The sequence below is a fragment of the Megascapheus bottae genome, chromosome 6, assembly GCF_031878675.1.
Source record: "Megascapheus bottae isolate mThoBot1 chromosome 6, mThoBot2.hap1, whole genome shotgun sequence".
Classification (NCBI taxonomy): domain Eukaryota; kingdom Metazoa; phylum Chordata; class Mammalia; order Rodentia; family Geomyidae; genus Megascapheus; species Megascapheus bottae.
Window position 1 is genome coordinate 5080986 of NC_143514.1, and position 27655 is coordinate 5108640.

General features: G+C 48.7%; 2 protein-coding genes across 3 annotated transcripts; both read left to right on the top strand.

Moving 5' to 3' along the window:
* Positions 1-46: 46 nt before the first annotated feature.
* On the top strand, positions 47-5258 carry Pex11b (peroxisomal biogenesis factor 11 beta). The gene is made up of 4 exons (XM_090334145.1): positions 47-145; positions 1072-1187; positions 2342-2543; positions 3225-5258. The coding sequence occupies exons 1-4, from the start codon at positions 90-92 to the stop codon at positions 3628-3630; spliced, it is 780 nt and encodes a 259-aa protein (XP_090190271.1). The 5' UTR covers positions 47-89; the 3' UTR covers positions 3631-5258.
* On the top strand, positions 5255-27291 carry Itga10 (integrin subunit alpha 10). 2 transcript variants are annotated; one of them, XM_090334143.1, is made up of 30 exons: positions 5255-6752; positions 9491-9602; positions 11002-11111; positions 11310-11401; positions 11591-11705; positions 12716-12843; positions 12990-13138; positions 14326-14476; positions 15697-15862; positions 16045-16118; positions 16593-16737; positions 16883-17031; positions 17777-17920; positions 18034-18237; positions 18593-18723; positions 19807-19973; positions 20052-20194; positions 20956-21069; positions 21246-21331; positions 21881-22022; positions 22439-22531; positions 22662-22738; positions 22889-22978; positions 24452-24536; positions 24656-24769; positions 25392-25472; positions 25601-25714; positions 26111-26206; positions 26734-26847; positions 27107-27291. In XM_090334143.1, exons 1-30 carry the CDS (start codon positions 6701-6703, stop codon positions 27170-27172), a joined length of 3504 nt encoding a protein of 1167 aa, XP_090190269.1. In that variant the 5' UTR covers positions 5255-6700; the 3' UTR covers positions 27173-27291. The 2 variants fall into 2 exon arrangements, with proteins under 2 accessions (XP_090190269.1, XP_090190270.1); XM_090334144.1 differs by lacking the exons at positions 9491-9602; positions 11002-11111; positions 11310-11401; positions 11591-11705.
* The last annotated feature ends 364 nt before the right edge of the window (positions 27292-27655 follow it).

Below are 27655 nucleotides of genomic sequence, written 5' to 3' on the forward strand. Positions count from 1 at the left end.
TCGCGAAGCGCCGTCAGTCGCCGGGGGCGGGGCCGGGGCGGGGCCGGGGCCGGGCTCAGCGGCGCCGTGGAGCTGGGGTCGCGGCCGTCATGGACGCCTGGGTCCGCTTCGGCGCTCAGAGCCAGGCCCGGGAACGTCTGTGTAGGTGCGGCCGATGGAGGAGCGGAGGGGGGCGGGGGGTGGGCTGAGGAAGGGACTGGGGAAGGGAGGTTCGATCCTGGCTACGGGGGTCCAGAAGGGTCAGCTCGGGCTACGGGGGCCCGGACGGACCCCGAGACGCTGATCGGAGCGGGTCGTGAGGAGGTTGATTGTTTTCTGCTCCCGGGAAAGATGGGGAAACTGAGGCATGAGTGGGCGCAGCGGGGAGGCCGCTCAGGGTTACTCTGTCCACATAACACCCACCGTTTCCTCTCCGGGTGGGCTGTAGTGAGAAACCTGGGGGAGCCACCGACTCTCCTGGCTGCCGGCCGCCCCCGCCCCCCGCCCCCCCCCCCCGCCCCCGGCCCCGCTCGCCGCCCCCACCCGCCCATCTAGCCCGAGGGCCTCGCTGCTTCCTTGTCCACTTGTTCCCAGGACTGGTCCGCCCTCCCCTTGTGTCACCACCGACGTGCTTGTGTTGAACCCCGCTGCCTCCTGCCCTGCCCTCAGCCTCATCGGTGCCGTAGCTTTATTTACTTTTTGAGCCCTAAGCAGTGCTGCCGCACCCCCCGCTAGGCCCCTTGTGCCTTCATCTTTCCCTGGCCTGGATGAGAAGCGGTGAATGTGGGCCTGAAGCGGAAGAAACGAGTCGATCCTCCTTTGAGGGAGTGTGAGCGGGTGTGAGAGTGTGTGCGCCTAAGCTTGCCCTGCGGGGCCGGAGCATGAACTCAGGGCCTCCACTTCCAGCTCTTTGCTGGTTGATTGGAGATAAGACACTCAGAGACTTTCCAGGGCCAGCTAGCTTCAAATCTCAGTCTTCCCGTCTCAGCCTCCTGAGCGGCTAAGCCCGGATTCAGGCGGGAGCCAGGATGAAGGAGGTTTTTGAGGGGGAGGGGAGGGGGGTGGAACTCACTTTGATGTCCTTTCCTCCAGGGCTGCCCAGTACGCTTGTTCACTTCTCGGTCACGCACTGCAGAGACATGGGGCCAGTCCTGAGTTACAGAAACAGATTCAACAACTGGAGAGTCATTTGAGCCTTGGAAGAAAACGTAAGTAACTGAAACTTTCCAATTGTCCCTCCCGGCTCTTCCTCCACCCAATGTTTGTCCATTTTACTTTCTTCCTGTTTCCTGTCCTCCCTCCTCCCATGCTTTACCATTTTTTTAATGCCTCCTGTTGAAAGAAAGTAAGGTGTAAGTGTAACAATGAACCCCCTTCTGCAAAAGATGCGGGCCAATTAAGGGGAAAAAACAAACAAGAAGCCTGGCACCAGTAACTCACACCATTAGTCCTAAGTGGAGATGCCAACATCCCATTGACCAACAAAATGGATTAACTGGAAATGCGGTTCAAATGGTAGAGTTACAGCTGAGTGGAAAAAATGAAGAGTATGAGGTCCTGATTTCAAGTCTCACTATCAACCCACACATGCACACACACACACACAAAGAGCAGGTATAAGGAAGCAACGAATGAGCAGAGATTTAAAACTAATTAAAATTTGAATAAAGTGTTTTGTGCCAGTTAGCTTTTTTTTTTTCAAGTGCTCTACCACTTGATCCATACATTTTGCTTTTTGCTGGTTAATTGAAGATCGATCTCTCTCTCTCTCTCTCTCTCTCTCTCTCTCTCTCTCTCTCTCTCTCTCTCTCCCCCCCCCCTCATTCTCTCTCTCCCTCACTCTCTCTCCCTTTCCCTCTCCCTCTCCCTCTCTCTCTCTCTTTCTCTCTCTCTCTCTCCCCCTCCCCCCTGGGGCTTGAACTCAGAGCCTGGGTGCTGTCTCTGAGCTTTTGTGCTCAAGGGTCGTACTCTACCACTTTGAGCCACAGCTCTACTTCTGGCTTTCTGGTAGATAATTGGAGATAAGAGTCATGGACTTTCCTGCCTGGATTGTCTTCAAACTGGGATCCTGAGATCTCAGCCTCCTGAGTAGCTAGGATTACAGGTATGAACCACCAGCGTCCAGCCAAGAAGATAAATGTCTTATGGGTTTTCCTGCCTTTTCCGAAACTCAGTCCTTAGATTTCAGCCTTTTGAATATCTAGGGCCATTGGTGCCTGGCAAAAGAATATGTTGGGTTTTTTTTTTTCCCTTTATTTTTTTAATGATAAAAATTGTTACTATCACTTATTCAACTTTTACTCTCCTGTCATCTCTCTTTTTGTATATCTTCTTCCCTGCTTTCTTTGATAATCTCCCCAAGTTCTGCGCCTGGGTAACTCAGCGGATGCCCTTGAATCGGCCAAAAGAGCTGTGCACCTATCAGATGTTGTCCTGAGATTCTGCATCACCGTTAGTCACCTCAATCGAGCCTTATACTTTGCCTGTGACAATGTCCTGTGGGCTGGAAAGTCTGGACTGGCTCCCGGTGTGGATCAGGAGAAGTGGGCCCAGCGTTCATTCAGGTTTGTTACTTCTATACCTTTCTTCTGTGTCTGGTTCGTTTTACTTGCCATAATATCTTCAAAGGAGGACATATCAATAGGGGGTTATTGCATTCACTTGGGTTTTTTTTGTTTGTTTGTTTTCTCTTTTCTTTTGTGGTACTGGGAATTAAACCCAGGGCATTGTACTTGTTAAGCAAGTACTTTGCCACTGAGCTACCTCCAAGTCATCTCCCATCCCTTCCCTTGTCTTTTTTTTTGGGGGGGGGACAGTGCTGGCCCTAGTTAATTGCTGGTTAATTGGAGATAAGAATCTCACAGGGGTGGGGAGTTTGGCCTAGTGGTAGAGTGCTTGCCTGGCATGCATGAAGACTCAGGTTCGATTCCTAAGTGCCACATATATAGAAAAAGCTGGAAGCTATAGCTCAAGTGATAGAGCAGTAGCCTTGAGAAAGCCCAAGGGCAGTACCTAGGCCCCGAGTCCAAGCCCTAGGACAGGCCAAAAAAAAAAAATAGAGTTGCACGAGACTTATCTTCCTGGGCTCGCTTCAAATCATGATCCTCAGGTCTCAGGCTCCTGAATAACTGGGACAATAGGCATGAGTAACTGGCACCTAATTATGAAGAGAAGATGTTTGACATTGTGTGGCTGTGTTTAGTATCTGTCCAGGCCCCTGCTAACCCTCTGCCTGTGAATCTCAGGTACTATCTCTTCTCCCTCATCATGAATTTGAGCCGTGATGCTTACGAGATTCGCTTACTGATGGAACAAGAGTCTTCAGCTGGCAGCAGACGGCTGAAGGCTTCTGGAGGAGGAGTCCCCGGAGGAATTGAAACTGGGGGATCTGGGGGACCAGGGACTCCAGGAGGAAGCCTACCCCAGCTAGTGCTGAAGCTGCGGCTGCGAGTCCTGCTCTTGGCTCGGGTTCTTCAAGGTCATCCACCTCTCCTGCTGGATGTGGTCAGAAACGCCTGTGATCTCTTCATTCCACTGGACAAGCTTGGGCTGTGGCGCTGTGGCCCTGGGGTTGTGGGGCTCTGTGGTCTCATCTCCTCCATCCTGTCTCTTCTCACCCTGGTCTGTCCCTGGCTACGACTCAAGCCCTGACAGCCTGGCCAGGGATATAAGGGAATTTGTGAGCTGGAATCTTGGACTGTCCCCCATGGACCATCTGAGTTCTTATTCTAATTCTCTGTGGTTCAAATGAAGAATCCAGAGATTTAGGGGGTGGAAGGAAGAGCGTTGGGAGAACATGAGGTCATGACAGATGGCTTGTCAATAGAATGAGTCTCCTATCCAGATGTGCCTGAGGCTTTGTTCTTTTCCTCTTTCATGGTCTGAGTCTTCTCTGACTCTGTCTGTCCTGAGCCTATTTCAGATTCTGTCACCATATGTCTTTCCTCCCTTTTCAGACCACTGTCCAAGAGTTTCAACCATTAGTTTTTTGGGGTTTTTTTTGTTGTTTTTGTTTTTTTTTTAATTTGTTGCTGATCCTTGGGCTTGAACTCTGGCCCTGGGCACTGCCCCCATGCTCTTTTGTTCAAAGCTAGCACTCTCATACTTGACCCAAAGTGTCATGTCTGACTTTTTCTGTGATTAATTGGAGATGAGAGTCTCACAGACTTTCCTGCCTGGGCTAGGTATGAACTTGATCCTCAGTAATTAGCCTCCTTAATAGATAGGATTACAGGCGTGATCTGCCAGTACTACCAATAATTACTTTTTGATAGGGGAAATTATAAGGTTTGTATTATAAAATCCTAACTACCTTCTTACTATCTTCTTTTTTCTCTCAGAGTTCACTTATGTTTTTTTCTCCTCCAATCTCCAAATCAATACACACACACACACACACACACACACACACACACACACACACACATATATATATATATATATATATATATATAGCCAGTACTGGGGCTTGAACTCAGGGCCTGAGCACTGTCCTTGGGCTTTTTCAAGGCTATAGAGCCCTACCATTTGAGCCAGAGCAGCACTTCTGACTTTTTTCTATGTATGTGGTACCAAGGAATCGAACCCAGGTTTTTGTGCATGCTAGGCAAGCACTCTACCACTAGGCCAAACTCCTAGCCCCTCCAATTATAATTTTTACCACTTCAGTCATGTTCCAGTGGATTCCTTCCACATCTCTCTGTACCCCAAGTTGTTAGATTTTTTTTTTTTTTTTTTTTTTTTGCCAGTCCTGGCTTGAACTCAGGGCCTGAGCACTGTCCTTGAGCTCTCTCAAGGCTAGAGCTCTACCCCTTGAGCTATAGCACCACATCTGGCTTTTCTGTGTATATGATACTGAAGAATCAAACCCAGGGCTTTGTGCATGCTAGGCAAGCACTCTACCACTAGACTGCGCTCTCTGCCCTGTTAGATGTTTTTTCTTCCTCCCTCAGGTCCACACCATGATTTAGCCTTCTTCCTTCCCTGTACCCACACTTTCAGATTCCTCCTTTTCCTTAGCTCAGAATTTTGTCTTCTATCCTTCTTCACCTGTCCAGATTGATACCATGCCTAGCATCTTGCTGTAAATACTGTATAGTGGTTCTGTGTAAATAAGTTCGGCTCATGCTCACAATGTAGAACAAACCGTTCAAGTTAGCAAATTAAAGATCCGTTTACTCACTTTCCTTCCTGTCTTTCCTTTCCTTTCTTTTCCTTTTCGTTTTCCTTTCCCTTTCTATTCCCCCCTCCCTCCCTCCTTCCCTTCTTCCCTCCCTTCCTTCCTTTCTTTCTTCCTTCCTTCCTTCCTGCCTTCCTCTCTCTGTTTTTTCCCCCTCACCCAGAGGTTTACAAGCTTGCAGTCTTCCTGCCTCAACTTTCTAAATAGATAGGATTACAGAGGTATGTGCCACTGTGTTCATGTTCATGTGTGTTATGTTTTCTGACATTTGATGTGGTGCCTTTCTTCTGGTCATTTGATATTCTCTGTTCTGTTATTATAGTTTGGTTTGTCCATGGTATTGACCATAGATTTTCACTGAAAATTTACAGTGTACAAGGGGAAAATTCTACATGCTAGACATACCAAAAGCTAAGAAGATCTTAAGATGTTTATAGCCTCGCTTGGTGCCAGTAGCTCAGGCCTGTAATCTTGCCTAGTCAGGAGGCTGAGATCTGAGGATCACAAAACACACCTCATGCTCATTGATAAATATGTGAACTTGCTTCTCCAAACACTACAAGACTGCACAGGCCGAGAGCCATGAACTGCATTAAGTGCCCTGGGCTGCCAAGGTTGGGTTTGGGAGCTATGTCCTCAAACATTGTGATTCTTCTGAGGAGGAGACAAAATTATACCACTGCTATCAGCTTTTATTTTGTATATCTAAAGTGAAGATAAATAAGATTCGAAAAAGAAAAGAATCTTGTCTTTCACTTCCAAATCTGAGGAAACCATTACTGACCTGGCAACAAAGAAAAGGTAGGAAAAGAAAAGCAACAAAGATGGTCAAAACTGTTGTTCTCAAGCAGGCACTGGTGGCTCACCCCTGTAATCCTAGCTACTCAGCAAAGCTGAGATCTGAGGATTGTGGTTTGAAGCCATCCTGGGCAGGAAACTTGGTAAGACTCTCATCTCCAATAAACCACTAAAAAAAAAAAATCAGAAGTGGAGCTGTGGCTCAAGTGGGAGAGTGCTAGCTAGCTTTGATCAAAAGAAGCTCAGGGGTAGTGCCCAGTTCCTGAGTTCAAGCCTCAGTACTGGCTTAAAAATAAAGCGTTCTCAACTGGGCACAGTGGCTCACACCTGTCATCCTGGCTACTCAGGAGGCTGAGATCTGAGGATCAAGGTTCAAAGCCAGCCCAGGTACAAAAGGACTTGAGACTCTTATCTCCAAGAGCTGAAGAGCTCAGGGACAGTACCCAGGCCCAGTTCAAGCCCTATGACCCACAAAAAATAAAAATAAATAAAGTGCTCTCTTTAAGCCCTGAAATGAGGCCTCCAGGGGGCAGCACAAAGACAGAGACATAGACTAAGCTCCCTAGGCCTTCCTGGCCCAGGGCTGGGGCTCCCCACAGTTTCCCGCCACCCCTCCTCCCATTCCGTCCAGCTTTATTTTTAGCTGCCAGTGGGAGGGGGCAGGATAGGAGGGAAAGTAAAGAAAACAGAGAAGGAGAGGGACGCAGGCACAGAGGACTTCTCACGCAGGCACAAGGACCAGGCATGGAGCTTGCCCCCCTCCTTTACCAGTTCTTAGCCCTGATGCTCCTGACAGGTGAGGGGAGCTAATGACTTCATTTCTGGTGGGAATGGAGGGGACATGGGTTGTTTGGTATGGAGCACTGGAGTTGAAGATTCTGTGAGTGTTGAGTAGGAGACTCATTCTGGTTCTGCATTTCGTACCTGTGTGTGTATTCCTGTGTTCCTACTGAGTGAGGTGGCTCACCCTGTAATCCTAATTACTCAGGAGACTGAGATCTGGAGATCCAGGTTCAAAGCCAGCTTGAGTAAGAAGTCCAAGGGACTCTTCTCTCCAGTTAATCAGCGAAGAAGCTTGAAGTGGAAGGCTTGGCTCAAGTGGTAGAGAGCTAGCCTTAGTGCCAGCAAAGGGATAGTCCTTGGGCCATGAGTTCAAGCCCTAGTACTGGCACAAAGGCAAATGTGTACCTAATTTTCTAAAACCTTTTTCTTAAGTCCTATGGGAATGAGGAAACAGAAGAAAAACGTAAGTGGTGAATCTGATTCCTATTCTCTCCCGTTGGTTATGCTTGGGGCTTAAGGCGTAACTGCCTTACTGTGTGGTCAGAACTCTGGTTTACCTAGCCAATGCACTGGAGTTCCCAGTCGTACCACCCTGCCCGTTTCCTGCATGTAAAAAAAAACTTGCATAGAAAGTACCTTTTTGAAAGTGAGCATGTTTTGAGTTAGCACTATAGCGCGTGATGTTTTACTGGTGGTGGGATAAACTCATGGACTGGCTTGCAAGTAAGTAGCAAGACATAATTGAGAAAAGAACTTAGGGAAGAATGAAAAGTGTGGAATTTTTCCTTGCCCAGTGCCCTATAATCTTTGTTTCCTAAAATATCAGCTCTGATTTTAAGGGAATTGGGGTCAGAAAAGAAGAATCAGCCAGGATATGGTGGTGGAAGGTCTTTAAAGTGGGCAAAGTTGCAAGGAACTGTAGGAGGTAGGTAGGGGGCAATTTGGGGGCTGAATAAGATTAAAAGGGAAGGGGATTGTGAGGAGTGGAGGGGGGTGGCAAACTGTGTGTGGGCAGTGCATGGTTCCACCCAGTTAATTACCATTGAGGTTTCAGGGCTGGATGCAACCAGAGACCTAGACATTCGGAACAAGTGCCAGGGTGACAATGCTGCTAGGAGACACAAGACACACAGAGAGCTTTCTTGTTCTGTCCCCATGGCCCTGCGTTTGGGGAAAGTTTGGAAACCATGGCTATTGAGGGGCTGGAGAAAGGTTTTCTTGGACCCTCATAGCCTGAAGAGGAGGATATGTAGGTGGACTGATGGGACCAAGAGTAACTTGACCTTTCCAGACATGTCTGTGAATGAGATTTCAGGAGAGGGAATGAAAATGCAGCTGTGCATCAACATGGCAGAGGGCCACAGACCCACCCATAGGCAGGATGGTTCCATGTGGGGCTCTGAGTACATGACAGAAACTGGGAGAGCTCAGAAGAAATAGGCACACACACCAAAAGATCTTCCCAAACTGGGCGCTTTGGCTCATTCCTGTAATCCTAGATACTCAAGAGGCTGAGATCTGAGAATATAGTTAGAAGCCAGCTTGGCCAAAAGACGATGAGATTCTTTGATTACCCAGCCTCCCCCCGCAAAAAACAACAAAAACAGAACTAGGGGTATGGCTCAAGTGGTAGAGTGCCAGTATGGAGCAAAAAAGCCAAGTGAGAATACAAAGCCCTGAGTTTAAGTCCCAGTATGGTACATACACACACACACACACACACACACACAAGATTTTCAAGCCAGGCTGTGGTTCTTGCAACTTGACAAGTAGAGTCAGGATCCTGGGTTTGAATCGAGCCAGGGCTATCTAGTAAGACACTATCTCAAAACCAAAATAGCAGGCTGCGAGTTTGGCCTAGTGGTAGAGTGCTTGCCCAGCATACACAAAGACCTGGGTTTGATTCCTTGGTACCACATACATAGAAAAAGCCAGAAGTAGTGTATGGCTCAAGTAGTAGAGTGCTAGCCTTGAGAAAGCTCAAGGACAATGCTCAGGCCCTGAGTTCAAGCCCCAGGATGGGTCAAAAAAATATATATGTATACATACATGCATACATACATACACGTATACATACAAGCTAGGTATCAGTGGCTCACACCTGTCATCCTAGCTAATCAGGAGGCTTAGATCTGAGGATAAAGGTTCAAAGTTAGCCTAAGCATGAAAGTCTGTGTGACTCTTAGTTACAATTAACCAGCAAAAAGCTGGAAGTAGAGGTGTGGCTCAAGTGGCAGAGTGTCAGCCTTGAACAAAAACCCAAGTGAGATTGAGATTGAGTGAGAATGAGAGGCACTTGGGGAAAACATAGCTCAAGTGATGAAGCACTTGCTTAACCTGCCGATGGCCCTGGGTACAAGGAAACAAAACGCTGGCAAAAGGAAAGAAAGGTACCTATCACCTGATCTGGAAGAAATGGTTTTATTGTCAACATTCGAAGAGTTAAACTTTTTTCTTGTATAAAACTTAAGGTTTTTGTATTTCTCATCGTAAGTTCTGTAGATTAGAATGATGATGCTTATTATTGTGAAAATAAAAATGTGATTGTAACTTTAGCTAACATAACTGTGAAATATATGTAATTACTTAATCTCAATAAAGAAATCTTTGGAGAAAACAAGACAAAACATAACAAAAAGAAAAGGGGACAAAACAACCCCCAGACATTTCCACGTGTCTTCTCTATGGCATTTACTTGCAGCCCTTCCCTACCTGACCACCTCATTTGAACTTATTATCCTGTCCCACCAGCTCTCTGCACACCATTTAACCTGGATGTGTATCACCCACGCCTGTTCACCGGGCCACCAGAGGCTGAATTTGGATATAGTGTCTTACAACATGCTGGAGGCGGACAGCGATGGTGAGGAAGAAACCCAGTGGCCGTGGGATTGGGATGTGATCGCTGGTGAAGAGGAGGCAAGATACATGACTCTGTAGTCAGGCCCAATGGCTCATGCCTTACTTAAATCCTAGCTTCTCAGGAGGCTGAGAGCTGAGGATCATGGTTCCAAGCCAGCCTGGACAGGAAAGTCCGTGAAATAACCTCCAGAAAACTGGAAGTAGTGCTGTAGATTGAAGTGGAGAATGCTAGCCTTGAGTGAAAATGCTCAGGGATAGCACCTAGCCCCTGAATTCAAACCCCATGAACAACCAATAATAATAATAACAACAACAACAATAATAGCAGCAACAACAAAAAGAATCTAGCCTGGGAAGACAAATCCAAGTGTGTGTGTGTGTGTGTGTGTGTGTGTGTGTGTGTGTGTGTGTGTGTGTCCTGATCCTGGAACTTGAACACAGGGCCTGGGTGCTGTCCCTTAGCTTTTGTGCTTAAGGCTCTGCCACTTGAGTCATAGTTCCACTTCTGGCCTTTTTGGTCATTAGAGATAATCCCAAGCTGGCTTTAACCTCCATTCTCAGATCTTGGCCTTCTCAGTAGCTATGACTTCAGGTATGAAACATTGGACCCAGCCCAGAGATTTTTATCTCCAACTAATCACCAAAAATCTTTAAGTGCCAGCCTTGAGCAGAAAAAAGCTAACCAAAAGCAAGCTCCACTACTCTCTCTCTCTTCTTACACACACACACACACACACACACACACACACACACACACACACACAAAGCAAAAGCGTATGTAGGTATACATAAACTAAAATGTTTAGTTGAAGGGCCGGGAGTTTGGCCTAGTGGTAGAGTGCTTGCCTAGCATGCACAAAGATCTGGGTTCGATTCCTCGATAAGTGGTGCTGAGGCTCAAATGGTAGAACTCTAGCCTTGAGAAAATCCAAGGACAGTGCTCAGGCTTTGAGCTCAAGCCCAGGACTGGCAAAATAAATACATACATACATAAATAAATAAATAAATAAATAAATAAATAAAATGACAATTAATTAATTAAATGACTAACTTTTATAAGGGGATTGGGGTTCTAATCTTTGAACCTCCCCTTAAACTTACATAAATAAAGGGTTACAGGGCCAGGAGTTTGGCCTTGTGGTAGAGGGCCTGCCTAGCAAGCACGAAGACCTGGGTTCGATTCCTCCATACCACATACATAGAAAAAGCCACAAATGGTGCTGTTGGCTCACGTGGTAGAGCTCCAGCCTTGAGAAAGCCCAAGGACCAGCACTCAGCCCTGAGTTCAAGCCCCAGGACCGGCTAAATAAATAAATAAATAAATAAAGGGTCACATCCATGATACTTTAAAGAGACCCCTAAAGAGTCACCTTATGCTCACACTTATATCATCATCCTAGGATGCTGGTAGGCGCCCCCTGGGATGGCCGGTCAGGTGACAAGAATGGGGACGTTTATCGCTGCTCTGTAGAGGGGACCCGCAATACTCCTTGTGCCAAAGGCCACTTGGGTAAGAAGTGTGACCACCCCCCCCCAACCCCTGTTAGCTTTGACCCTGTATCCATCAGCTTCTTTGCCTCCATAACCCACCCCTTCTGTCCCCACTCTCATTCTGACTCCCTCTCGTTCTCTACCTAAGCATGCTGGAGTCAAGTGTCATCCCCTGGGACCCCACAGCTTGCATTCTCTCCTGTTCCCTTCCTACCAGGGCATCATCCGCTGGGCAATTCCTCTCATCCAGCTGTGAACATGCACTTGGGGATGTCCCTACTCGACTCAGCTGGTGATGCAGAGTTCCTGGTGAGCCAAGGAGAGGGTGGTGGCAGGGTCTCCCAAGGCTTGGTAGTCCAAAGACCTGGAAGAGATGGAGAGGTGGTGTGGTAAAGCTCAGCCAGTGGTCTCCAGGTCTCCTTGGTCCCCGAGTGTTAGCATGTTCTGGACATGCACGGAAGCCCGGGTGGGGCCACTGTTTCTTCCCCGCCATCTCAGGCCTGCGCTCCACTCTGGTCTCGAGCTTGCGGCACCTCTGTCTTCAGTTCTGGACTGTGTGCCCGCGTGGATGCTTCCTTCCAGCCACAGGAAATCTTGGCACCCACTGCCCAGCGTGAGTCCGAGGAAGGGTCTGAGTGCCCAGAAAGTGGGAAAATAGGGCTCAAAAGAGGAATGACTGGGCTGCAAGTGTGGCTTAGTGGTACAGTCTAGCATGCATGAAGCCCTTGGTTCAATTCCTCAGTATCACATAAACAGAAAAGGCCAGAAGTGGTGCTGTGGCTCAAGGGGTAGAGTGCTAGCCTTGAGCAAAAGAAGCTCAGGGACAGTGCCCAGGTCCTGAGTTCAAGCCCCAGGACTGAGGGGTGGGGGGGAAGGAGTAAAGGAGGGAGGGTAGTAAAGGAGGGGGTAGTAAGGAGGGGCAGTAGTAGAATGACAGCTGAGTGTTGGTGGCTCACACAGTTCAGGAAGATAAGATCTGAAGATCGAGGTTCCAAGCCAGGCTGGAGAGTCCAGGAGATTCTTATCTCCAGTTAACTAGCAAAAGAAAAAAAAAATGCTGGAAATGGAGTTGTAGCTTGAATGGTAGAGCACTGGCCTTGAACATAAAAACTCAGGGGCAGTGCCCAGGCCCTGCGATCAAGTCCCAGAACCAGCACCAAAAAAGGGGTGTGCATGATAACTTGCAGGGGGTTGTGCATAGCCAGGCCTCTTGTTACCTATTCTGCCTCAACTTGCCCCTTACCACTTGTTTCCTAACACATTAAAGTTCAGACTCCTTATCAGGGCTCCAAGATTTCCTGATCTTGTCTAATTCATTTAACAACCCTCCACTCTATGTATGTGGTACTGAGGAATGCTACGCAAGCACTCTACCACCAGGCCAAACGCTCAGCCCTCTCTAGGAAAAAAGCTCAGGGGCAGTGTCCACACCCTGCATTCAAGCTCTAGAATTGACCTACACACACACACACACACACACACACACACACACACACACACACACACGCACGCGCACACACACACACACACACCCCTAATATATGTCAGAATTGAGTCTCCCTTCCCAGGCTGTCTTCCCAGTGGATATCAGTCTGTATTTGCTCACCGTACCTTGTCTCCTAGGCTGCCCTACCTACATGGACGTGGTTATTGTCTTGGATGGCTCCAACAGTATCTACCCCTGGTCTGAAGTTCAGACTTTTCTCCGGAGGCTGGTGGGGAGACTGTTTATCGATCCGGAGCAGATACAGGTAAGTGCCAGCGATATGGAGGGGCAAAGGGGGAGAGAGAGACAGGCAGGCCGCCCCTCCCCTCCTATCCAGATGTTCATCTCCCTCTCTCTCCTCCCTGCCCCCCTTCCCACATTCACCCTGTGGGGTGCCTGCGTTCTTGTCAGGTGGGGCTGGTGCAGTATGGGGAGAGCCCTACGCACGAGTGGTCCCTTGGAGATTTTCGGACCAAGGAAGAAGTGGTGAGGGCAGCAAGGAATCTCAGTCGGCGGGAAGGCAGAGAAACGAAGACGGCCCAAGCAATAATGGTGGCCTGGTGAGGCTCTGGGGGCGGGCTGGGAGGGAAGAGCCATGAAGGAGGAAAAGGGGGGGAGGTGTGGGATGTGTACCAGCCAGGACACGGGCATGCTGGTTTCTTCGTGCACACTATCTGTGCACGAAGGAGAGAGTGGTTGTGATTGTGCTCCCTCTTGTGGTATTTCTACACAGGGTCTAGGGGTGTGTGTGTGTGTTCTGGAGCACACACAGGCACCAGTATTGGGACTTGAAGTCAAGCCTGGCACTCTCCTTAGCTTTTTTGATCAAGGCTAGCACTTCCCCACTTGAGCCATACGTCTACTTATGACTTTTGGGAGGTTACCTGGAGATAAAAGCCTCATGGACTTTTCTGACTTTGCTGACTTTGAGCCATGATCCTCAGATCTCAGCTCCTGAGTGGCTAGGATTACAGGTGTGCGCGTCCACTCCCACCTCCCGTGTCTTCATTTCTCTCTATAGACAGCACTGAAATCCTCTACTCTGACTTTGGCTGCAGCACTCAGGTTCTCTCCCATTCATGCTCTAGCCTTCTTTCCAAACCTGATTTAAAAATCATGCCTGAGAAGACTCCCCTAACTTGAAGATAGCTGTCATCCCACATCCAGTGTTTGTTGAGTGAATGCATTTTGTGATCATTTGTATTGGTGGTGTGCATTCTTTTTTCTTTCTTTTTCTTTTTGCCAGTCCTGTGGCTTGTGTATGTGGTACCAAGGAATTGAACCCAGGACTTCATGCATGCTAGGCAAGCACTCTACTACTAGGCCATGCTTCCACCTCCTGATAGTCATTCTTTACATTCTGTGGCACTCAAACATGAATTGTACTTCACGAGTCGTGTGCCCGTTTCTGTTGTAGACACTGTTGGGAAATGGCCTGAAAGGTACCATGACGGAATTAGTGATACCATTATTATTTGTGTGCCAGGTGCCAGTGTCTCATGTCAGTAATCCTAGCTAACCAGGAGGCTGAGATCTGAGGATCTTGGTGTGAGACCAGTCAAGGAAGAAGTCTGTGAGACTCTTTAACTACCCCAAAAAGTAGTACCACCAGAAATGGAGCTGTGAGTCAAGTGGAAGAGTGGTAGCACACACACACACACACACACACACACACACACACACACACACACAACTTGGATGTGTGTGGACGTGTGATCAGGCCTCATTCTTCTCCCTCTCTTCTCAGCACAGAGGGATTTAGCCAGGCCCGGGGTGGCCGGCCTGAGGCCGCCAGGTTGCTGGTTGTTGTCACAGACGGAGAGTCCCATGATGGAGAAGAGCTTCCCGCAGCGCTGCAGGCCTGTGAGGCAGGGAGGGTGACACGCTATGGAATCGCGGTGAGGACTGCTCTTGATCTAGAAGGATTAAGCACCAGGAACTTGAAGAAAATAGAGGCTTTACTATTTTCCTCCCTTTATTTCAGTTGCCATCGTTTTGTTTCACCACTGCTCACGCCTTCCCTCACAGAATGGGTGTCATATTTTTGTCTTACTTTTTTGTTGTTGTTTTGTTTTCTTTTTACTTTCTATTATCTTTTGGTTATATTTGTATTTTAATTATATATTATTAAAATATATATTTGTATTTTAATTATATGTAATTAAAAATATATATTTGTATTTTAATTATATATATAATTCAAATATATATATATCTATATGTCATGGGGCTTGAACTTCCTACTGCCCTACCCCTTGAGCCACAGGGCCACTTCCCGGTGGTTAGTTGAACATAAGAGTCTCATGGACTTTGGTGCCTGGGCTGGCTTTGAGCCAAAATCCTCAGATCTCAGTCTCCTGAGTAGCCAGGATTACAGGCATGAGCCACCAGAGCCAGGTGGTTTGAGCTTAGGACCTGACCTTCCTCAATATTAGAGCTCTACCACTTGAGCCACAGCACAGATCTTTCTGTGTATGTTACCTAGGAATGGAACTCAGGGCTTTGTATATGCTAGGCAAGCATTCTCCCACTAGACCATGTTTCTGGCCCCTATAATTATATTTTTTATTTAAGTAGTTGCATAGGTAGCTTTCATTCCATGTCACCCATGCCACTTCTTTCATCTTTCTCCCCCATCTCTCCCAATCCCACCCCATCTCCCTTGTTTCCTGATTCCATTTTCACATAATTTAAATCTTCCAAATGAGAGAGCAAGAATGCGCCCTTAGTCTCTCTGAGCATGAGTTACTTCACTTAAAATAAGTTTTTTCCAAGATGGGCCTGGTGGCTCACACCTGTAATCCAAGCTACTCAGGAGGCTGAGATCTGAGAATCACAGTTCAAAGCCAGCCCATAAGACTCATCTCCAGTTAACAACCGAAAACCAGAAGTGGGGCTGTGGCTCAAGGGTAGGGCTGTTGCCTTGAGCTGAAGAGCTCAGGGACAGCGCCCAGGCCCAGAGTTCAAGCCCATGACTGACAGTAAGTAAATAAATAAATAACAATAATAATTTTTTCCAGGCCCACCCATTTGTATGTATGAGTTATCATGTCATTCTTCCTGACACATGAGTAAACTCCATTGTGTGAGACATACCATCTTGCTCTCCTGGCCTCAGGTCCTTGGTCATTACCTGCGTCGGCAGCGGGACCCCAGCACTTTCCTAAGGGAAATCAGAGCCATCGCCAGCGATCCGGATGAGCGATTCTTCTTCAACGTCACGGATGAGGCTGCACTGACGGACATTGTGGATGCACTAGGAGACCGAATTTTTGGCCTTGAGGGTACTGCCTGCCCCAGAAAATGGGAGGGGGAAGTGTGTGTGTGTGTGTGTGTGTGTGTGTGTGTGTGTGTGTGTGTGTAGGTGGGGGGTTCTAGACAATAAGTGGGCTTCCATAATGAGATAGGTAGGTCCAAAGGAAACTGTATTCTTCTGATAGCACCCTGCTGTTTTCTCATCCGCAAGGGTCCCATGGAGAAAATGAAAGTTCCTTTGGGTTGGAAATGTCTCAGATCGGCTTCTCCACTCATCGGCTAAAGGTTGGACAGACTCTGACCCCATGTGACAGCTCCCAGCCTCAGATTCATTGATGAGGGGTTAGAGGTGTGGCTCAGTTGGTAGAGTGCCAGCCAAAGAGCAAAAATGTCAGGTACAGACTTGAATCCTGGTCTCAGACCTGGAAAAAAAAAAAAAGAGATTCATTTATGACTCCCTCCAAGTCCTTCTTCCTTCCTTCTTGTGTCAGTACTAGGACTTGTGTCATTTAGCTTTTGCACTCAAGGCTGGCACTCTTTCACTTGAGCCTTAGCTCCACATCTGGCTTTTGATTGGTTCATTGGTGATAAGAGTCTCAGGGACTTTTCTGCCCAGGCTGACTTTAAACCTCCATCCTCATGTCAGCCTCCCGCGTAACTAGGATTACAGACGTGAACCACTAGGGCCTCAGCTGACTTTTTTTTTCCTCCTTATTCTCCACCGCCTCCTCATCATGCCCCCTGGTTGTGCCCCTACAGGATGGGATTCTTTTTGGGATGGTGGGAGCTTATGACTGGGGAGGCTCAGTGTTATGGCTTGAGGAAGGTCGCCGCATTTTCCCTCCACGAACAGCCCTGGAAGATGAGTTTCCTCCTGAATTTCAGAACCACGCAGCCTATTTGGGTGAGCAGAAGGGCTGGGAGAGAGCAGAGGGCCCTGGAGGCCCTGACTTCCCTCAGGCCGTTCCCCCTCATCTCCACTGCCTTTGGGAATCCCCCCACCCTGACCCCCATTCCCCCTTCTCCCATGGCGCCTTATTCCCTTCTAGGTTACTCCGTTTCCTCCATGCTTTTGCCCAGTGGACGGCGCCTCTTTCTCTCAGGGGCTCCTAGGTTTAGACATCGAGGAAAAGTGATTGCCTTCCAGCTTAAGAAAGATGGCGCTGTGAGGGTCGCTCAGAGCCTCCAGGGGGAGCAGGTATGCCATCATAGAGGTTTGGGGAAGAGAACGAGGGAAGGGGTGACATTGCCCCCCCCAGTACTGTTCACATAGCTTACATAACTGAAACCTCTCTGTACATCACCTTTATAATAACAATAATTTGGGGGCTGGGAACGTGGCCTAGTGGTAGAGTGCTTGCCTAACATGTATGAAGCCCTGGGTTCAATTCCTTGATACCACATCCATAGAAAAAGCCACAAGTGGTGCTGAGTTCAAGCTCCAGGTCTGGCAACAACAACAACAACAATAATAAATATAATACTTTTTTTAAAAGAAGGGTTGGGGAGCTAGGGCCAGGGTACCATTTAGGACACTGAGATATAAGGATTTTAGCTCAAAACCAGGCCAGGCAGGAAAATCCACAAGACTCTTACCTCTAGTTAGTCACCAAAAAGCCAGAAGTGGAGGTGATAAAGGGCCAGTCATGAACAAAAGAGTTCAGGTACAGCACCCAGGCTCTGAGTTTAGGAACTGGGAGAGAGAGAGAGAGAGAGAGAGAGAGAGAGAGAGAGAGAGAGAGAGAGAGAGAGAGAGAGAGAGAGAGAGAGAGAGAGAGAGAGAGAGAGAGCAAACAGTGTAAAGTCTGAATTCTGGTGGGCAGAGTCTACCAGGGATATGAGGAGGATCAGACTGGCAGGTTGGTGAGTGTTTCCTACTGAGTCCGCTTGTCCACCGTTACTTTTCCTTCTCTCTGGGGTTATCACCACTCTCTGCTTCCCAGATTGGCTCCTACTTTGGCAGTGAACTTTGCCCATTGGATACTGATAATGATGGAACGACAGATGTCTTACTTGTGGCTGCCCCCATGTTCCTGGGACCCCAGAACAAGGAGACAGGACGTGTGTATGTGTATGCTGTGGGCCAGGTGAGACTTCCAGATTCACACAGGACTTGGTGGATGTGGGGTGGGGGAGGAGGGATGGCACATCTACGTGAGGGAATGCCAATTTGCACCTCCTCTGCCCTCGTCTTCGCCAGCAGTCTTTGCTGACACTCCAGGGGACGCTTCAGCCAGAGCTCTCCCAGGATGCTAGGTTTGGTTTTGCTATGGGTGCTCTTCCTGACCTGAACCACGATGGTTTCGCTGACGTGGCTGTGGGAGCACCTCTGGAGGACGGACACCAAGGAGCACTGTACCTCTATCACGGAACCCAGAGGGGAGTCAGGCCTCGTCCTGCGCAGGTCAGGAGTGCCCAGAATAACTGTGAGGAACACACTTGCTATTTTAGCTACTCAGAAGGTTGAGATCGAAGGCTCGAGGTCAGAAGTGAGCCGGGCCAGGAGAGTCAGTGAGGCTTTTCTCTCCAATTAACCATCAAAACTCTGAACTGGAGATGTGGCTCACGCCCTAGAGCCTTGAGGAGGAAAAAACTCAGGGACAGTGCTCAGGATCTGAGATCAAGCCCCGGTACTTGCATAAAGAAAAAGGGAATAAGGGAAGGAAGGAAAAGAGGGAAGGAGGGAAGGAGGGCCTGGCAGAAAGATGAGAAACCAAGTGTGTGAGTCCCTGGCTCAGTCTCCACTCTCTTCCACGCAGAGGATTGCTGCTATCTCCATGCCGCAAACTCTCAGCTACTTTGGCCGAAGTGTGGATGGACGGTTAGATCTGGATGGAGATGATCTGGTAGATGTGGCTGTGGGCGCCCACGGGGCAGCCATCCTGCTCAGGTGAGAGGCACTGGTTCTGCAAGTGGGGGGCAGGTGAAGCGCTCTAGTTCTGATGGGGGGCTCGGGTGAGGGGGTCTGGGTCTGGGTCTGGTAGCAGAGAGAAGCACTGCATAGATGCACAGGAAAATCTAAGTTGGGCTTATTGGTCGTCTTATCCTACACCCCAAGTTTATAGGATGAAAATAATAATAGAACCTACCTATGGTTTATTGTAAAAATCAAATGAGATAATCCAGGTGTTTACTTAATTGAATCTGTTATCTGACTCTGTGTGTGTGTGTGTGTGTGTGTGTGTGTGTGTGTGTGTGTGTGTGTGTATACCTTCTAGGGCTTAAACCCAGGGCCTCATGCTCTTGCCTGGCTATTCTCTCTCTCTCTCTCTCTCTCTCTCTCTCTCTCTCTCTCTCTCTCTCTCTCTCTCTCTCTCTCTCTCTCTCTTTGTGGATCATGGGGCTTGAACTCTGGGCCTGGGCACTGTCGCTGAGCTCTTCAGCTCAAGGCTACTACTCTACCCCACTTCCCATTTTTTAGTGATTAATTGGAGATAAGAGTCTCACATTCTTTAGTGCCCAGGCTGGCTTTGAACCTTAATCCTCAGATCTCAGCTTCCTGAGTAGCTAGGATTGCAGGCATGAGCCACCTGAACCCTCTTCATTCTTAGTTCTGAACACAAGAAGGAAAACACCATGGTGGCACTTGTTGTTTTTTTTCCTTCTTTTTCTCCTGCACCTCCTCTTCCACTTCTTTTGGTGTGGGGGGGGTCACACGAGGGCCTCATGCATATTCAATAAATATAATGAGCTATATCCCCAGCCTGGGGTTTTCTTTGGCCAGTTGTGGGGCTTGAACTCAGGGCCTGGCATTTTTCACTCAGGGCTGGCTCTCCCTTGAGTCTCACCTCCATGTCCAGCTTTTGTTGGATTTGTTTTTGGTGGTTTATTGGAGATAAGATTCTCATGGACTTTCCTGCCCAGGCTGGCTTCCACCCCTGCTCCTCCAATCTCAGCCTCGTGAATGGCTAGGATTACAGGTGTGACTCCAGCTTTTCAAGGGCTTCTCCTTTTGCTGCTACCCTGGTCCCAGCTCCAGGCCCATTGTCCACTTGACCCCATCACTCAATGTGACCCCAGAAGCCATAAGCGTGGTTCAGAAGGACTGTAGGCGGCGAGGCCAGGATGCAGCTTGCCTGACTGCAGTCCTTTGCTTCCAAGTGACCTCTCGCACCCCTGGCCGCTGGGATCGCCAATTTGGTGAGTGACTCAACCCTAGCCCCTGCCTGTCTGGGTCTCTGATCCATCTCCATGCTCCTGCTTGCCTCTTCCATGCAGACGTAAGATTCACTGCATCGCTGGATGAGTGGACTGCCGGGGTTCGGGCGGCCTTTGATGGCTGCGGCCAGCGGTTGCCACCTCGACGGCTCCGACTCCATGTGGGGAATGTCACTTGTGAGCAGCTGCTCTTCCATGTGCTGGTGAGCAGGGGACGAGGCCTCTCTGGAGCAGGCTGGGTCCCAGCAGGGGTGCTAGCTGAACCAGCAAGAAAGTGGAAGCAGGGAGTGAGAGATGATTCAGACCTAGCTGTGGGGTGGGGGGAGGGCTTTTGAATCCCACCATTCATCACTGGTAACTCTCCCAAGTCACTTCACATCCTTGTCTACAGAGTGGGGACAGTCATATTAACTATAATGCAAGTTGTATGACTTGGTAGCTCATGCCTGTAATTCTAGCTGTTCAGGAGATTGAGATCTGAGGATCAAGGTTCAAAGCCAGTCCAGGCAGAAGATTCTTATTGATAATGAGCAGAAGAGAAGCTACAGCTCAAGAGCACCAGCCTTGAGCAAAAAAGTTCAGGGACAGTATCCAAGCCCTAGAGTTCAAACCCCAGGACTAGCACAAAGGAAAAAAGTATGCAATTTAAAGTATTGCTGGGGCTGGGAATGTGGCTTAGTGGTAGAGAGCTTGTCTAACATGCATGAAGCTCTGGGTTTGATTCCTCAGAACCACATAAACAGAAAAAGTGCACTGTGGCTCAGGTGATAGAGTGCTAGCCTTGAGCAAAGGAAGTTCAGAGACAGTGCCCAGGCCCTGAGTTCAAGCCCCAGGACTGGCAAAAATAAAAATAAATAAATAAAAAATAACAAAGCATGGTTAAAGCCTTAGCATAGTACCTAGGACAAAGAATGTGTCCTATTAATAATCTTTTCAGCATGATCTGATTCCCCATTTCCCACAGGACACCTCAGATCACCTCCGGCCAGTGGCCTTGACTGTGACTTTTGCCTTGGACAACTCCACAAAGCCAGGGCCTGTGCTGGATGAGAGTTCCCCCACCTCCATAGGAAAGCTGGTTAGAACGAAGCTCCTTGCCTCTGGGTCCCCGTAGAAAGGGCTGGGGGAATAGATGGAGATGGAGGAGCTGCCTAATTGAAATATATCCATGTTTTTCTTTACTTTCCTCAAGTTCCATTCCTTTCTCCTTGCTTTCTTCTCAGCCCTCCTAACCTGACCTTGTCTCACTTTTAGGTCCCCTTCTCAAAAGATTGTGGACCTGACAATGAATGCATCACTGACCTGGTGCTTCGAGCTAACATGGACATCAGAGGGTCCAGGTTTGGATAGACATAAACTGGGAAAATAGGGAGATCTGAGAGAGGCCCAAGGGAATTTGAAAGGATGGGGGAAGGGGGAGGTTCCTTTTTGTTGTTGTTTTGCCAGTCCTGGGGCTTGAACTCAGGGCCTAGGCACTGTCCCTAAGCTTCTTTTGCTTAAGGCTGGTGCTCTACCACTTGAGCCACAGTACCACTTTTGGCTTTTAGTGTGTGTGTGTGCGCGTGTGTGTGTGTGTGCGTGTGCACGTGCTCACTCATACTAGAACTTAGAATCAGAACCTTGTGTTTTTGCTTAGCTTTTTCATTCAAGACTGTTTCTTTACCACCTCAACCACAATTCCACTTCCCACTTTTTGCTGGATAATTGGAGGAAAGAGTGTCTCAGATTTGTCTGTCCAGGCTGTCTTCAAACGGTGATCTTCAGATCTCAGCCTGCAGAGTAGCACAGATTCCAGGCGTCTCCTCCTAGGGGGTTGTTTCTTACCCCACATAGCAGAGGTGGTGGCATTAATGGGCATCTCTGGTCTCTCCTTTTTCCACCACTTCCAGGAAGGCTCCATTTGTGGTTCGAGGTGGCCGGCAGAAAGTACTGGTGTCAACAACTTTGGAAAACAGGAAAGAAAATGCTTACAACACTAGCCTGAATCTCAGCTTTTCTAGAAACCTCTACCTGGCCAGTCTTGCTCCTCAGGTACCTTAGAGGAGGGGACATGAAGGCAGGAGACAGGAGGAAGAAGATTAATTAACCTTGTGAGGTGTTTGTGTGTGTGTGATGTGTGCATGCACGTGCCACTACAGTGAGATGGGGGGTTTGAACTCAAAGTCTGGCATTGTCCCTAAGCTTTCTCACTCAAGGCTGTCACTCTGCCACTTGAGCCACACCTCCACTTTTGGCATTTTGCTAGTTAATTGGTAGTCTAAGTCTCACAGACTTTCCTGCCGAGCTGGCTTTGAATGGTGATCCTCAGATCTCAGCCACCTGTGTAGTTGGGCGGACAGGTGTGAACCAGATGTGATTGCCCTACAGAAAGGCTCAGTCTTTAAAGGCTTTGGGTGGGAGAGGGTACAGCCCACCTGTAGCCCCTTCTCACATTCCTCTGCCTTTAGAGAGACAGCCCCGTAAAAGTGGAGTGCACAATTGGTTCCCCTCAAGCACAGCTCTGCAGTGTGGGGCATCCGGTCTTCCAGGCTGGAGCTAAGGTGAGCTGTGACTCAGGATGAAGAAAGGACTCTTGGGAAACCAGTAGCTGGGAGGCCTGGGTGTTCCTTCAGGCACACAGGGGTTCCTAAAGGAAGTTATCCGCCATTACCTTGGTGTTCCCTGCCCTAGGTGACCTTTCTGCTGGAGTTCGAGTTCAGCTGTGTTTCCCTTCTGAACCAAGTCTGGGTGAGGCTGACAGCAAGCAGGTAAGCACAGCAGAAGCTCCCCCTGTCCAGTTGAGGCTTGGCTGGAGGGAACAGTGTGACTCCTGCATTGGCAGTGAGGGGTATCAAGGAGGGCTGGTGTGTGAACTCTCCCCCACCCCTCTGCCCCCTGCCCAATCCCCGGTTCTACAGCAGCAGCTTGGAGAGAAATGGAACCCTTCAAGATAATACAGTACAGACATCTGCCTACATCCGCTACGAGCCTCATCTTCTGTTCTCCAGGTATGGCCCAGCTTCTGGCTGTGATTCAGTTGGTTGGGACCTAGTTTGGACTCCAGATTCATAATCTTTCCTTTCTTTCCATGCAACTCAATGTTCCCAGAGATGTCAGTGTCAAACCTTTTTATCCTCATCCCTACTCAGGCACTGGTGGCTCATGCCTATAATCTTAGCTACTCAGGAGGCAAGATCTGAAGTTCGCAGTTAGAAGCCAGCCAAGGCAGGAAAGTCCATGGAATGCTAATGTTCAAAAAACTACTCAGAAAAAGAAGGAAGTAGCACTGTGGTTCAAGTGGTAGATTGCTATCCATGAGCACAGAAAGACTCAGGGACAACAGCCAGGCCTTGAGTTCAAGCCCCAGGACCAGCCACCCCCCCAAAAAAAATCCTACTGGGCAGACGTCAATGGCTCATGCATGTTAGCCTAGCTATTCAGGATGCTGAGATCTGAGAATCCTGGTTCAAAGTCAACATGGGTAGAAAAGTCTAAGGGATAATTGTATCTAGTTAACCAGGCAAAAGCTGGAAGAAGAGGTGTGGCTCAAGTGGTAGAACGTCAACCTTGAGAAAAAATGCTGGAGGATGCCATCCAAGCCCTGAGTTCAAGCCCCAGTGTTGGTGTGCCTGTGTGTGCATGTGCATACCCTCGCCCCCACAATGGATTATAACCAGGATTTGATACAAGTGTATGATCATAATCCATATCTCCTTATCCCAGCTCCAATGCCCAGGATCTGGTAAAGCCTTATTTTTTTTTTTTTGCCAGTCCTGGGCTTGAACTCAGGGCCTGAGCACTGTCCTTGGACTTTCTCAAGGCTAGAGCTCTACCACTTGAGCCTCAGCACCACTTCCGGCTTTTTTCTATATGTACCGAGGAATTGAACCCGGGTCTTCGTGCATGCTAGGCAAGCACTTTAACCACTAGGCCAAACTCCCGGCCCAATGGTAAAGCCTTATAACTAGAGAAAGTGCTAGGTGAGGGGGCTCATGCCTGTAATCCTAGCTACTCAGGAGGCTGAGATCTGAGGATCATGGTTCAAAGCCAGTCCAGGCAGACAAATCTGAGGAATTCTTTTTTCATTTGCCAGTCCTGGGGCTTGAACTCAGGGCCTAAGCACTGTCCTTGGGCTTTCTCAATGCTAGAACACTGCCACTTGAGCCACAGCACCACTTCTGGCTTTTTTCTATGTATGTGGTACTGAGGACTCGAACCTGGGTCTTCGTGCATGCTAGGCAAGCACTCTACCACTGGGCCAAACTCCCAACCCCTCCATGTCTTTTTTATTTAATTAAAGAATTTATTAACATTGATTTTTATATTGTATTTCAAATGTCACAAACAAGTATTCAAGAAGGGAATCTCTACTTCCATGTCTTTTTTAATTCTTGTACTCCTATCACTTTCTCTGTGTGTTGTTCCTGCCTTCCCTGGTCCCGTGTCCCTCTGTCCCTGTGTCATGGCTTGGTGTCACACAGTGAGTCCACTCTGCGCCGCTATGAGGTTCACCCCCACAGGACTCTTTCAATGAATCCTGGCCCTGAATTCAAAACCACTCTCAGGGTGAGACGTTGACCAGCAAGGGGGGTGAGGGGTGCGGAGCCAACAGCTATGTGGGGAAAGGATGGGTAGAATTGCTGATGGATTTCAATGGTGGCCTTGGCCATTTCCAATTCTCTCAGGTTCAGAACCTTGGTTGTTATGTGGTGCGTGGCCTCATCGTCTCTGCCCTTCTTCCAGCTGTAGCCCATGGGGACAATTATTTCCTGTCACTATCTCAAGTCATCACGAGCAATGTGAGTCTGGGTGGGTTAGAACATGTGGAACCTGGCTGCCTTGAGCTGATGAATGCCAGATTCTGTACTAAGTTCCCCGAGCTGCCTGCTCTTTGAGCTCCTCTTCCTGTGAGATGATTGATGATGATGATGATGATGATGATGATGAAGATTTTGTGCTGGTCCTGGGCTTGAACTCAGGGCCTGGTCACTGTCCCTAAGCTTTTTTTTTTTTTTTTTTTGCAGTCCTGGGCCTGAGCTCAGGGCCTGAGCACTGTCCTTGGCCTTTCTCAAGGCTAGAGCTCTACCACTTGAGCCACAGCACCACTTCTGGCTATTTTTTCTTTTTTATGTATGTGGTACCCAGGAGTCCAACCCAGGTCTTTGTGCATGCTAGGCAAGCAAGCACTCTACCACTAGGCCAACCTCCCGACCCACCCCACTAAGCTTTTCTTGCTCAAGGGTAATACTCTGCCACTTGAGCCACAGCTCCACTTCCAGCTTTTTTAGTGGAATCTCATGGACTTCCTTGCCTGTGTTGGCTTTGAACCGTGATCCTGAGGGCTCAGCCTCCTGAGTAATTGGGATTACAGAGCCACCAGGCTCTGGCTCAGATGGGTGTTTCAAGTTAGGTCTTCTCTAGGCAAGCTGCACGGTACAGAACCTGACGGAGCCTCCAGGGTCCCCTGTGCACCCAGAGAACCTTCAGCACACACACAGGCTGGTACGAATCACAAGTGGGTGTCCAGAACAAGAATGCAGGTGGGGTGTGGTGGGTGGTGACGTGGGGTGGGGAGTGTGGACGTGGGGAGCCTTCTTTCAGGATCTTGATCTGTGTCTCTCTTCTCGTAGAATTCGAGCAACACGCAGTGTCAGGTGGTGAGATGCCAGCTGGGGCAGCTGGCAAAGGGAACTGAAGTCTCTATTGGACTACTGCGGCTGGTTCACAATGACTTCTTCCGCAGGGTTAGCCTTTCCTTTTCCACTCTTCTCCCCTCCTGGGAGATAAACAAACCCATGTTCAAGGTTCAGTGTTGCATTTTATTAGCTATTGGACCGTGTGTGTGTGTGTGTGTGTGTGTGTGTGTGTGTGTGTGTGTGTGTGTGTGTGCGCATGCCAGTCCTGGGGTTTGAATTCAGGGCCTTCAGCTCTCATTTAGCTTCTGTGCTCAAGGCTGGTACTCACCACTTGACCTGCACCCTCCACTTCCGGCTTCTTGCTGGTTAACTGGTGTCCCTCAGCTTTCCTGCCCAGTCAGGCTTCCAACCGTGATCCTCAGATCTCAGCCTCCAGAGCAGGTAAGGATTATGCCCATGAGCCCGATGGCCTGTGTGAAATGTCCTCCCACCACTCTTCCACAGGCCAAGTTCAAGTCTCTGACAGTGGTGAGCACCTTCGAGCTGGGAACAGAGGAAGGCAGTGTCCTGAAGCTGACGGAAGCCTCCCGCTCAAGTGAGGTGGGGCTGCAGACTGAATGTGAGAGCTGTGAAAATAATGGTGACAGGATGGGGTAAGAGACAAGGCCTTGTCAGAGTTAAAGTACCTCTGCTGAGCTGCAGCGGCTAAGTCAGAAGTGAGGAGCTTTGGTATTCCTCTACTAAGGTTCTGTACAGGAGGCAGGCTTTGCTAGAATGTGGGGTGCAGAGAACTGAACAGAGGCTTCATGGGAAGAGCATCTCTTCTGCTAGGCGCTGGTCGCTCATGCCTGTAATCCCAGCTACTCAGGAGGCTGAGATCTGAGGATCGCAGTTCCAAACCCTCTCAGGTTGACAAGGCCATGAAGCTCTTTTCTCCAATTCACAAGTTAAAAACCAATAACAACAACAGCAACAAAAACAGGAAGTGAAGGTGTGGTTCAAGTGATAGAGCACCACAGCCTTGAGTGGAAAAAGCCAAGCAAGAGGCCCTGAGGTTAAGCTCCCTACTTGTGTGCGCATGCCCCCCCCCCAGACACACATGTACACACAAGTCTCTTCCCCAGCAGAGCCTGTTGGAGGTGATTCAGAGCGGGCCCGGCCTCATCTCCCTGTGGATTCTCACTGGCAGCGTCCTGAGCGGGCTGCTCCTGCTTGCTCTCCTGGTCTTCTGCCTGTGGAAGGTAAGAATGGGAAGCATGACACCCCCAGATGGACAGAAGTTGTATTGGGAAGCTAGACAGCTTGCTGGTGTCATGCCCAGATCTCTTGCACCGTACTACACAAATGTTGATTGAATTCAACAAAGCCAAATAAAATAAATCTGAATCCCACTTTTTTTTTTTGGAAGAACAAAAGTGAAGACTTCAAATCAGTCTGAGGGCTGTTGGCAAGATTCCTAATCAGGGCACTTGGCAATGACTCTTCTTTTTTCCTCTATAGCTTGGCTTCTTTGCCCGTAAAAAAGTTCCCAAGGAAGAAGAAAGAGAAGAGGACATGGAGCAATGAATGTACAATAAGGCTCAAAACAGCCCATTCCTGGCAGCTTCTTCAAGAGCCTTGTGAAAAGAAGAGAGAGGTTTGAGAAGTCAGCAGGGACAAGAAGAAGCTTCTGGACTCTCTCCCCAGATCTGCAGTCTTACTTGGTGTTACTCTTGGCAGGAGATGAGACTTTACCTCAGACAAGAAGGGCTGGTACCAGACCCACGAATCTTGCCACCCTGCGCTTCTCTCCTCATGATCCCATTCCACGGTCAACATTGGGGATTTTGTTTTCTGGGGTCTATGTTTTCCCATCTCCAGTAATCACAAGAATGTTTGCCAAGGTCCCGGACTCCTTTCACACTCCCTTATCCTGTCTTATACTTTGGGAACCATGAGTTATCCAGGTTATCTTCTTCCATTCCCCCACTCTTTTATTTTTTTTAATTTTATTTTTTAACCTCCCTGCCTCCTCCTCACTCCACAGGAGGGAGCTGACATTGGCTTGAA

Excerpts from the sequence above, each read along its gene's own strand:
- Pex11b (XM_090334145.1), top strand. The coding sequence starts at position 90 with ATGGACGCCTGGGTCCGCTTCGGCGCTCAGAGCCAGGCCCGGGAACGT. Across the intron at positions 146-1,071 it reads GCCCGGGAACGTCTGTGTAG|GGCTGCCCAGTACGCTTGTT; the intron begins GTGCGGCCGATG and ends CCTTTCCTCCAG. Across the intron at positions 2,544-3,224 it reads TGGGCCCAGCGTTCATTCAG|GTACTATCTCTTCTCCCTCA; the intron begins GTTTGTTACTTC and ends TGTGAATCTCAG.
- Itga10 (XM_090334143.1), top strand. The coding sequence starts at position 6,701 with ATGGAGCTTGCCCCCCTCCTTTACCAGTTCTTAGCCCTGATGCTCCTG. Across the intron at positions 26,207-26,733 it reads AAGCCTCCCGCTCAAGTGAG|AGCCTGTTGGAGGTGATTCA; the intron begins GTGGGGCTGCAG and ends CTTCCCCAGCAG. Across the intron at positions 26,848-27,106 it reads TGGTCTTCTGCCTGTGGAAG|CTTGGCTTCTTTGCCCGTAA; the intron begins GTAAGAATGGGA and ends TTTCCTCTATAG.